The 12,191-nt window shown below is 36.3% G+C and overlaps 1 protein-coding gene across 1 annotated transcript; it reads left to right on the top strand.

Annotated features, from left to right (window-relative positions):
* Positions 1 to 5,827: 5,827 nt before the first annotated feature.
* On the top strand, positions 5,828 to 8,162 carry LOC120768999 (serine protease inhibitor 27A-like). The gene has a single exon (XM_040095839.1). The coding sequence runs from the start codon at positions 6,535 to 6,537 to the stop codon at positions 7,951 to 7,953; it is 1,419 nt and encodes a 472-aa protein (XP_039951773.1). The 5' UTR covers positions 5,828 to 6,534; the 3' UTR covers positions 7,954 to 8,162.
* Positions 8,163 to 12,191: the final 4,029 nt, after the last annotated feature.

Below are 12,191 nucleotides of genomic sequence, written 5' to 3'. Positions count from 1 at the left end.
AATGCCTTACTGTTCAGCTAAAATGTTCGATAAAATCTGATACTACATCCTAATCATTGCCCATTTTGAAAATATAGACTACATATAACGGAGTTTTCAATACAAAAGTGGACCGATAAAGACAGCAAACGACGCCGTGTTTTTTCCGCTCTCTTGACATTTCTTTCAGTAAGTTTTGGCATTTACCCAAATCAGTCTTTCAGGTCGCTGTGGCGAATTTTGCAAAAAGATTTTGGGCTACATCCTTACAATATCAAATCGACGCAAAAACTGATGCCGCTTGACCACCAGAATTGGTGTATGTTCGTGAATTGATATATGATCACGATTTTTATCGAAAAATCATCTTCAGCGATGAGGCTCATTTCTCACTGAATGGCTTCTTCAATAAGCGAAATATGCATTATTGGTCAGACAGCAATCTACACGTACTCCATGAGTCACCATTGCATCGCGAAAAAATTACGATTTGTGGCGCCACAAGCCACACAGCGAATGTCACAATCGATTTATTGAAAACCGAGTTTGGTGAAAGTGTTATCTCACGAAATCTTCCAGTCAATTGGCCGCCTTGGTCGTACGATTTAACGCTGTTGGACTATTTCCTGTGGGGCTACGTTAAGTCTATGGTCTATGCCAACAAGCTAGCGACGACTGATGAACTTCGTACGAGTATCGAAAGTGAAATTGCAGCAGTATCAGCCGATTTATGCTTGAGTACCGTCGAAAATTGGGTTCAGCGTCTAGACTTCTGTCAGCGTGCCCGTGGTGGCCATGCAAAAGAATCCATAGGCGGTAAATGTATGTTTGCTAATGTTGCTGTCAGTCTCAATAAAACCAGGTATTTGGCCGGTTTTAAGCTTGAAAACTCCAAAATTCCTTGTATTTTCGAATTCATTCCTCATATATTAGACCTATTCGAAACCGAAGACACTTTGGAGAGTTAAACTGGTGGGACAAATAAAATTGTTCAGGGACAGATTAAAAACGAGGGAAAGCAAAGAATTAGATTAACTATAACCATATAATTTCAGGATTTCAGACCACGACAGCGTGCTTTAAAAGAAGATAGCTGCCATCAATGCAGTAAAAAACAAGTACGAAAGGGCTAAGTTCGGGTGTCACCGAACATTTTATACTCTCGCATGATAAAGTGATAATCGAGATTTCATTATACGTAATTTACATATTTTTTTATTTTGCTGTAAAATTAATTAGATTAGTAGTTCCTGAGATATGGTTTTTAGTCCATAAGTGGGCGACGCCAAGCGCCTTTTTTTCAATTTTTAAAAAAAGCCTGGGTGCAGCTTCCTTCTGCCATTTCTTCAGTAAAATTAAGTGTTCCTGACGTTTTTTGTTAGTCGGTTAACGCACTTTTAGTGATTTTCAACATAACCTTTGTTTGGGAGGTGGGCGTGGTTATGGTCGATTTTTCTAATATTTTTGAACTGTATATGAAAATGCCTGAATAAAACGACTCTGTAGAGTTTGGTTGACATAGCTATAGTACTTTCTGAGATATGTACAAAAAACTTAGTAGGGGGCGGGGCCACGCCCACTTTTCCAAAACAATCGCGTCTTAATATGCCCTTCCCTAATGCGATCCTTTGTGCCAAATTTCACTTTAATATCTTTATTTATGGCTTAGTTATGACACTTTATAGGTTTTCGGTTTCCGCCATTTTGTGGGCGTTGCAGTGGGCCGATTTTGCCCATCTTCGAACTTAACCTTCTTATGGAGCCAAGAAATACGTGTACCAAGTTTCATCATGATATCTCAATTTCTACTCAAGTTACAGCTTGCACGGGCGGACGGACAGACGGACGGACAGACAGACATCCGGATTTCAACTCTCCTCGTCACCCTGATCACTTTGGTATATATATCCCTATATCTGACTCTTTTAGTTTAAGGATTTACAAACAACCGTTATGTGAACAAAACTATAATACTCTCCTTAGCAACTTTGTTGCGAGAGTATAAAAATCCTAACAGCATTCAGAGATATGTGAGATTTTGACTGGTTACGAACTCGTCGACTATAACGTTTAGTCAGGAATTTCTTATTATCGATTGCGTGCTTCTACATTAAAAGATTTTTATTGATACATCATCATAGCTAAGCATTAGGTTAAAAATGAGTCGGAAACCCATTTTCGTATGGTTAAATATTAGATGGCCTTAAGTGAGTTTGAAAACCGTCTGGCAACCAGACGTAACACAATTGCAAAAACCTTTCGACTTAAAGTAATTAGCTTAACTGAATTTGACTCAACAGGGTTTATTATGTTCTAGTTGTGAAATTCCTAACTGGCTCTTGTTCAATGATTATATACGGGGTTATAGCAAAAGTGTATTGTGGAGGTTGCTCAGAAAACTATATTAAAGAAATATCATCTCGTCACTTTTCGTATTGGGTCAGGTTTCGCAAGACCAAGGTCAAAACAAAGTTGTTGGCTAAGTGTTTTGCGCAATAATTCTTAGATCTCTTTGCGTGAAATAACTAAACAAACTCTATATGTTCTTTGCTTTCATTACATAACTACGGCGAACTTTAATAGATTTGTAGGTGGATGTAACTATATTATCCAAAAAAAAATTAATTATAAAATCATGTTTGAAAATTATAACTTGCTGTTTAATTTTTATACTCTCGTAACAAAGTTGCTAAGGAGAGTATTATAGTTTTGTTCACATAACGGTTGTTTGTAAATCCTAAAACTAAAATAGTCAGATATAGGGATATATATACCAAAGTGATCAGGGTGACGAGGAGAGTTGAAATCCGGATGTCTGTCTGTCCGTCCGTCTGTCCGTCCGCCCGTGCAAGCTGTAACTTGAGTAGAAATTGAGATATCATGATGAAACTTGGTACACGTATTTCTTGGCTCCATAAGAAGGTTAAGTTCGAAGATGGGCAAAATCGGCCCACTGCCACGCCCACAAAATGGCGGAAACCGAAAACCTATAAAGTGTCATAACTAAGCCATAAATAAAGATATTAAAGTGAAATTTGGCACAAAGGATCGCATTAGGGAAGGGCATATTAAGACGCAATTGTTTTGGAAAAGTGGGCGTGGCCCCGCCCCCTACTAAGTTTTTTGTACGTATCTCGGAAACTACTATAGCTATGTCAACCAAACTCTACAGAGTCGTTTTCTTCAGGCATTTTCATATACAGTTCAAAAATGGAAGAAATCGGATAATAACCACGCCCACCTCCCATACAAAGGTTATGTTGTAAATCATTAAAAGTGCGTTAACGGACCAAAAAAAACGTCAGAAACACTAAATTTTACGGAAGAAATGGCAGAAGGAAGGTACACACAGGCTTTTTTTTTTAATTGAAAATTGAAAATGGGCGTGGCGTCGCCCACTTATGGACCAAAGACCATATCTCAGGAACTACTCAACCGATTTCAATGAAATTCGGTGTATATTATTTTCTTAACACCCTGATGACATGTACGAAATATAGGTGAAATCGGTTCACAACCACGCCTTCTTCCAATATAACGCTATTTTGAATTCTATCTGATGCCTTCTCCGTATAATACGAGTATATACATTAGGAACCAATGATGATAGAGGAATAAAACTTTACAAAAATACGGTATTTGAAAAATATGTAAATGACGGATATTGAAATCTCGATTATCACTTTATCATGCGAGAGTATAAAATGTTCGGTGACACCCGAACTTAGCCCTTCCTTACTTGTTATAAATATGATTACACCGAAGCTACAATGTGAATGATACGTATACGTATTACAAGTAAAAAAGTTTTCCATGCAATAACTTGATTTTGAACGTTCGCCGATATCGGCGATTCCAACAAGCAAAGGACGTGCTCAAAATTTCAGATCGATATCTCAAAAACTAAGGACCTAGTTCGTGTATATACAAACAGACGAATATATCGACTCAGCTCGCCATGATGATCAGCAGGACAAGATACAAATATATATGTATATATTTTAGAAAATCTCGATGATTCCTTCTGGATGTTACTAACTCCAAGGCAAACTTAATATACCTTGTTCAGGGTATAAAAGTGTATCAAATCGCTATACTTTGAGAGGAAAAACATCAATTTTTTCCTAAAAATGAGTTGATTTTGGCATACGCAAATTAAATTTTTCATGCAGTAGAAACCCAGCAAAGTTATTTTACAGGGAAACTTCTTGTACCTAAACGGCTGCACTTTAGATGGCTCTAACTCAAAAAATATTTTAAATATTAATTTAAAATAAAATATTATTTTCTTATTTCTAAAGTTATACACAAACAAATTATATAAAATGATTATTTATGGAAATTTCGCATTAGGTATCCCTTAAAAAATAAATTAATTTCTACCTGTCGGCCTTCTCTTTTCTTCTCTTTCTTTCATTAATGAAATATTTACCAGGTAGTTAAGAAAATTAATTTAAATTTATCGAGAATGTCGGAAGCATGACCTTTTTTTGTTGATTTTGGGAATATATGTATTTTTGGTTCTTCCCAGAATTTTGTTATATTGTCGTTGACACTGCTGATCTTGGAGGTGATTAGCGACAACTTTTTTGCATTGTGTTCTTTGAAAGACATTAAAAAATCCATGAAATACCTAAATTAAGGTTAAGAAGAATATTGTATTTTAAAGCTTAATAATCATTTGTAAGTACCTCGACCAAAGTGATCACTTAATATAATATGTTTCCCTAGTATTGCACATCCTGTACGCCGCCGAGAATCAAGAACTACTAATACTTTCAACACAACGAAATTAACTTTGAGGAAATAATTTGGAAAATTCATTCTATAGCATCGGTCGAAAGCTCGTAATTGAAGGAAACGTTGCCACAAATAATTGTACTATATGTATATTTAAACAAGGAAATGTTTTGCAGAACTTTAGAACTCATCTGGAGGAGTATGCTGCAGTGAAAAATTGATTGTATGGCCTAAGACGACAGCCCTAAACATTTCGCTGCTACTTTCACTTTTTAACCTAAAATTTCAATTTTATCCCGCTCCTTATTTAGAATGAAGAATAGATTAGTTCGTAACGATAGAAACGAAAGAAGGAGTAAAGCCTTTTTTCCATTTTTCATTTATTAATAAAAACATCGAAATTTCCACTTAACCTAATCAAAGATGCTTAGCCATTTTTATGAGTATATACTACAGTCATATATTATGTGATGATTATGTAATAATTTAAATGTAAATCTTTGCACAAATCTATTATAGGGAACTAAATGCTTATCACTCCTGGAATTTCGCAACGAAATTCCAAAAATGTCTGTCATAATGGGATTTTGTATGCCGGCGCTAACATTTTACACTCCCTACAAAGTATATAAATATTTGTGCATGTGTGTCCAATTTGGTAAACAACAATGAATCATAATTAGTGTTTGCTACAGCAGTTGACATTATGTGTTACTAAATAATATAAGTATGTACATATGTACTTATATTTATTTGTATACCTGCCTGCCGGTTAATCAGCTAAAGAGATGTATGTATAGATTTGTATCTAAGTATGCATGTAAATCCAGGTAGCCGAGTGAAGTACGTTTTGAGCATTTTCCACGGTAGTGTCCATGGTCATTGGAAATTCCTTTGTTAAAAAATCCCAAAGAAAAGGATTTTTTTCGTTGCCAGCGGGTGGGTAAGTTCATCGTAATATGGGTTATTTTGTATACATTTTGTGGATGTTACAAATATGTTGGCTTTCGGGCATATGTATGTATGAACACATAGTACGTCATATTTTCGAAACTAGTATAAAATATTCGCTTGCTCCTCGAGCAGCAGCAGTCAGTCGAATTATCTGTTAGACGATACAACGTAGTAAGAGAGCTGAAATATTTCAAAAAAATATATGTAAAAGCGTTTGAGTGATTAAATTTTAACCAAGCAATTTCACGGAAATTAAAATTTGTATACACATTTATTTTTTTAATTTTATTGATTACAAAAAAAAAACAACCAGCTGGTTGGAAGGTATTGACTTGATAAAATATTAACATCAAACAGCAATTCCAACGCCAGCATTTTTTCGTCACACATAATAAATAAAAGCAGACGTAAACACATACATACGAAACAACAAAAACAATACTAATATAAGAGAGCGCATATTTATGTGGTTTCGCGGGAGATAAGAAAGAATTTCATTCATCTCCAAGCAAACGCAACGAATCTCAGGAAAACCAAAGCCAGGCAAAGTCATCGAAATAAACCGCAGAGAGACGACAACTAACAACTCACAATCAATCAACACATTATACAGAAAGTGTTGCTGTACATTTGTTGTTGGCGCAACGTAATACAGTAATCATCGAAGCTGGTTTTCCCAAAAGCGAACTCAAGCGTTAGCGATCGCAGCCGAGACCGGTCATTGTGTGCGCGAGACTTGCTGTGAACAGTTCGCCGACGTACTAATAATATCGGCTTTGGAGTGTGTTTGCTATTTCGCTAAATATAAAATTACTTTGTACGCAAAGTATAAAAATCAAACGTTTTCGTGACATCATAAACATGACGTTGTTGGGCGTATTTGAACTTTTCGCCGCCTATGTGATAATTATCGCACGCACACGCGCTTATCCCACAACTGTGACGCTACCGACGGTGAATAATGCGACACAATTGGATGCCTTCCAGTTTGCCGTTAACGAGAGCCATATATTTGACATACCGCCTGGAATATTTACAACATTCGTACCACTGCCAGGTGAAGCGTCGATAAACGATGACAAAGATGATTATGTGCCCTATCGCAGCGATGTGCACGATAGCTTTTCATGGGCGTTAATCAAGCAAATATTGGTGTCAACAACACTGCGCCGCAATGTGATTGCAACTGCTGCTGCCGCTGGGGCTGATAACTTACCAGAAGACGCAGATAACATCGTATTTTCCCCGTTCTCCGTGAAGCTCGTGCTCGCGCTACTCACAGAGGCAACGGGTAATGGCACGCGTTCACAGCAACAACTACTAGCCACACTGGGCGATATTAGGTCGCTCGAGAATTTGCGAAATTTTTATCGCAAGACGTTGACGACTTTGAAGAAGGAACATGCAGATTACACTTTACGCCTGGAGACACGCCTCTACACCGATAATTCAGTGCAAGCGCTACCTTCTTATGCCACATTGCTAAAGTCAGCTTATCAAACTCCAGTCGATAATCTAGATTTCAACGATGGCGTCGCGGCGGCTGAGAAGATCAATACCTGGATTGCACGTGTCACGGAGGGTCGCCTAAAGCAATTGGTTACGGACGAAAGTGTTGCGAAAAGCGTTATGCTGCTAGTGAACGCCATCTACTTCAATGGCAAGTGGCGTCGTCAGTTCACTGAAACGCACACTGGCGCCTTTTATCGCAGCGCAACCGATCAATTGAAGGTTGCTTACATGGAATTGACCGATCACTTCTATTATCATGAGAGTAACGAGTTGAAGGCGAAAATCGTACGCCTGCCTTATCGTGGTCAGAAGTTCTCGATGTTCATCGCATTACCTAATGAGGGTCAAAACATTGACTCGTTCATCAGCCGCATGCAAAATGAGCAGCTGAAGCATATGCAATGGATGACGGAGCGCAGCAAAGTTCGTGTGGTCTTACCCAAATTCAAATTCGCATATAAAACCGATCTAAAAGCAGCATTATGTCGTTTGGGTGTAATAGACATATTCACCAACAACGCTAATTTAACCGCTATGGCTGCCAATGAGGACTTACAATTGATGGTTTCGAATATACTGCAGAAAAGCGGTATCGATGTCAACGAAGTGGGTACAGTGGCTTATGGTGCTACGGAAGTAGAAATCGTAAATCGTTTTGGCGCCGATGAAGAGGAATTTATTGTGAATCGACCGTTTGCCTTCTTCATTGAAGAAGAAAGCACGGGGAATATCCTTTTTGCCGGAAAAGTAATGAATCCTACGACATGAGCAACTATATAGTATACTTAGTTACTTAGGTTTTTAGCGTGTATTATGTAAATAATTTGTAATCTTAAGTGTTAGGTCTTAGTGTAGCCCAACAGTTAGTTAATGTTATGTGAAAAATGAGCATATACGTGCATTAACAAAAAAATTTAAGCTTTTGAACTGTGTATTAAGAAAAATAAACGAAAACTAAGCATATATTGATAAACTAATATATTTTTATATTTTATTAATCATTATCTCGCAACGTCTTCAGTTGAGTTATAAGTGCACTTATTTACTTGTAATAAAGCTGATAAGCTCAAAAATTTTTTACAGTGGCGGGAAGTTTTCACTAGAAGTTATCAGCTTATTTCCGCAGATTTACAATTGTGTCTAAAATACCGTATACAATTGAACTAAGTAGCTAGCTTCAGAATATTCCGTTATGCAACAGAGTAGAACTGGAAAATTACTTGCACAAAAAACTAAAATCGAAAACTGCATCATTAAATGAAAATATTGACCTTTAGTTTTTAGACTGATTGATTAACGATTTTGATTGGTGGTTATCGCATTGTCACTCTACCTCGCAGTAATTTGCTAAGCAAAGCCTTATGGATGGCCCTGCTGAGGAAATAGTCCATGGAAACGATTCAACTTTTCTAAAGTGTGAAGCAACGGATTATTAGGGTATATTTAGGAAAATTTAAATACAAATAAGCATTTATGTACATACATACATACATATATACATGTTATGCAAACAAGACGAAACTGTCAATAGAAATCGATGGATGTTGGTTAATTGTGTCCAATCACGAATGTGTAAAAAATGCCAGGATGTTGCTGGTATTAAAGAAATGAACATACCATAAAGCGAATCAAACTACAAAATTTTCCGGATTTCAGATGTTAAAAAGAGAAGGCATAGACCGATCTTCATATTTGATTACTATACATACGTTCTCTTTTTGATTGAGAAGCAAATCGCCGACCGTTTGCGTCAAAATTAGCCCTAAACAGCCCGATAGACTAGAAATGTTAATGGAAAAAACGGTACAAATAACTTTTAATCGGTTAACCAGTAAAGGCGATCTCCTGATTAGCGTCCTGGACAAAAAGTGAGCTTTTTACTCTTAGTTGGCGCGACCGCCGCGCCGCTTACTACTTAAATGATTAAACAAAATTGATTTGTACGATTTTGAAAATCAATAATGTATATGTAAATTATTTTATACATAGGCTTTCAATCAAAAACAATTTTTTAAATTATAACGGAAAATATGAATATAACAAGACATGACAGTTAAAAAGTAGGCAGAAACATCTAATTCAAGCATTTATTTGTCGATCTAATCAATGACAAAGATTTTGAAATCTGTTGACTATGATTAAGTTTTTGAATCCTCCAATCTTCAATTATTGGGAATTCAGAAAAGAGGTTTCGAGCATTGACGGCAGCGAATGCGTCGATAATAGTTGGAAATGCAACTTCTTGGTTAATTCTGTTAGTTACGTGGTTCTAGGCACAGTGTAGCCTGCCCTGAAAGCCTGCCCTGTGACGAGCTTGTTTGATGAAAATTTTTAATCCTTCCTAAAGCTTTAAACGGACGATCACCACTTAAAACAGAAACGTGTAAGGTGCAAAATATACTCAAAGCGATGAAATGTTGAGAAAAATGTCAATAATTTTCGAACGTTGAAGGCATACAATAAGTTGTATGGAGTGAGACGGATTTTAAAATTTCATCGTGTACGTCTCAGGTGAATAACTTCATTGTACAACTTATCAGAATACTTTTTTTAAAGTTTCTTGTTAATGTTAAAATCGTCTCGTCATGCTCTATGCAAATACTCTGCAACAATTTTGTATTCCTTATAAATTGCTTTCTACTGGTCGCGCCGAACTTGCAAATCCATAAGGAGGCTTTTTCCATTTCTAACTTTGGTGTCGATGCAGGCATTGATTTCTTGAAAAAACCAAGTTTCTGTAATTGATGAACTGAAGAGCGAGGCCTTTAAAACGTATTGAAAATCCAGCGACCTGTTCCTGTCGTAAGGTTGAGTTTTTTAACTTCTTTCAAAACGTTTAACAAATTGAGAAGATTTTTCGCAAATAGCTTGACGCCATCGATTGTGGCAGACTACCTTGTATTAGGAAAGCAGTGATTTTGGATTTCAGAATTTCCCAACGTTGTGTCGTCTACTGAAAATATTGAAACATTTTTGAAGAACAGCAAAAAAAGTTATTGCTCAAGGATATCTAGCCAAATCCAGCATGTGGGCAGCACAGGGCGAAATAACTGCATATAAATTTTTACGTTGGATGTGATTCTGCTCTCCTTCATATTTACCGCTCATACCATAATGAAATTTTCCAATCTTTGAATATTAAAGCGGCATTAGATTGATCATGTTTTCATAACAGACCACAAAAACGAGAAAATATTACTTTAACGGCAATCACAACGTTTAAATAAAAGTTCGAATTAATCACCAATCAAACATAAATCTATTCACTCAAATTATTGAAAATATAGTTAGGTGGTTTCATGCTAAACTAAAGTATGGTCTAGAAAATTTTTTTATAATAACTAACACAATCGTCAAACTAATATAACGAAAATCACTTTCACCCACTTCTGTGAATACTTAGTACAAAAAAAAAAAATACAAGTTCGTTGATGGGTGTGGTCGAACCACTGCCACGTTCACAAATCGTTATTATCCGAAAGCCATAACTAAGCACTAAATTGAGATATAAAGCGATAATTTGGTACAGGGGATCGCAGTAGCAAGGGGCACCTAAAGGTAAGAAATCTTGAAAAAGTGGGCGTGGCCCCGCTCTCTAATATATTTAATGTACATATCTTCTAAAGCACTAAAGCTACAACAACTAAATTTGCCGAGTACAAATGCTATAAGAACTTTTACCGACAAATTGAAAGTGGATGAAATCGGAGGGAAACCACGCTCACTTTCATTTAACGGTACTGTTCAAAATTACTAAACGCGCAATAAATCCATAACTAATTACGACAGATACATTAAATTTTACCTCCAAGATGGCATAAGACGGCCTTATGAGAGCCGGTGTGAAATTGGACAATCAGCGTGGCACCAGCGTGGCCCACATTTTGGTGAAATCACATATCTTGGGACCCGACCAACCGATTTTGACTAAATGTTTTTTGTGTGTATCAGTTTTAGAAGATTCCCATATTACAGTGTGAAAATATTCAAAATCGGACAACAACTACGCCTACTTCCCATAAAACACAATTCCACTTGACTCTTTTACTTTCCAGAACACAAATCAAGAAGCAATTAATATAACGGTATAAATTTTTGCACTTCCTTACTTGTTATATTTTAATTTTTAAATTATTTCCATGATTGCTTTGATATGTTCAGAAATTTTAATTTGTTAAAAATTGTCCGACTCAAGTGGTCTCGTATAGCTCATAAGAAAAGTTGCCGGTAATGAGCGACAAAAGAGCCCGTTGTATAGCCGGTCCTACAGCACTTCATAATTTTTCACTAAACAGTATTTTGTGGATATATCAGTGCTCCGATTCTTTCAATCGAGCTGCATGAATATGTTTTCAAAAAATCAAGATAATCATTTTGATATCTATATTTAAGCAACTTTAATTACTTTTTGGTATTACAAACAATCGTTAAGTGAACAAATTATTATGCTCTGTGCAATATAAGGGAAAACTATAAATATTCCTTAAAATTTACACTCATCAGAATAAAAAAAAATTGAACGGATTTCCGCACCATATTGGTTTCTACAACCTTGACGTCCTTTCAAAAAATGTCCATATTTATATATTAAATAATTTCAGTTACTATTTTTGTGTTGTGTGAAACGAAGGAGAGTTAATGCGAACACTCAAAGTCCATTGTGTGATAATTAATGTTTTTCCCATAGCGGTTCTGTCAGAGCGCTTCGTGACAGTGTACAAGCATTTGTTTAGGTTGCATAAATGCACAAACTCACACACAACATATGTCGGTACATAATGCCACGTTCTCTAAACAAATGCTAGTATAATGGTAAATAAGTGGAAATTTCTCGATATGTGATAATTATGGGATTGTCCTCAGCGGATTGTGGTAATAACTGTAAATGACACTTTAAAGAGGTCAAGGGAATTACCTGGCGTGCTGAAAGAATAAGAGAAAATTGGTATGCGACATAGCCACATTTGGATGGTTCATGGGATACATACTTACATAAATATGTGTTG

The sequence above is a fragment of the Bactrocera tryoni genome, chromosome 2, assembly GCF_016617805.1.
Source record: "Bactrocera tryoni isolate S06 chromosome 2, CSIRO_BtryS06_freeze2, whole genome shotgun sequence".
In the NCBI taxonomy this organism is placed as follows: Eukaryota; Metazoa; Arthropoda; class Insecta; order Diptera; family Tephritidae; genus Bactrocera; species Bactrocera tryoni.
Note: the sequence above shows the minus strand (reverse complement) of the source record. Positions and strands in the feature narration are given on the sequence as shown.

Excerpts from the sequence above, each read along its gene's own strand:
- LOC120768999 (XM_040095839.1), top strand. The coding sequence starts at position 6,535 with ATGACGTTGTTGGGCGTATTTGAACTTTTCGCCGCCTATGTGATAATT.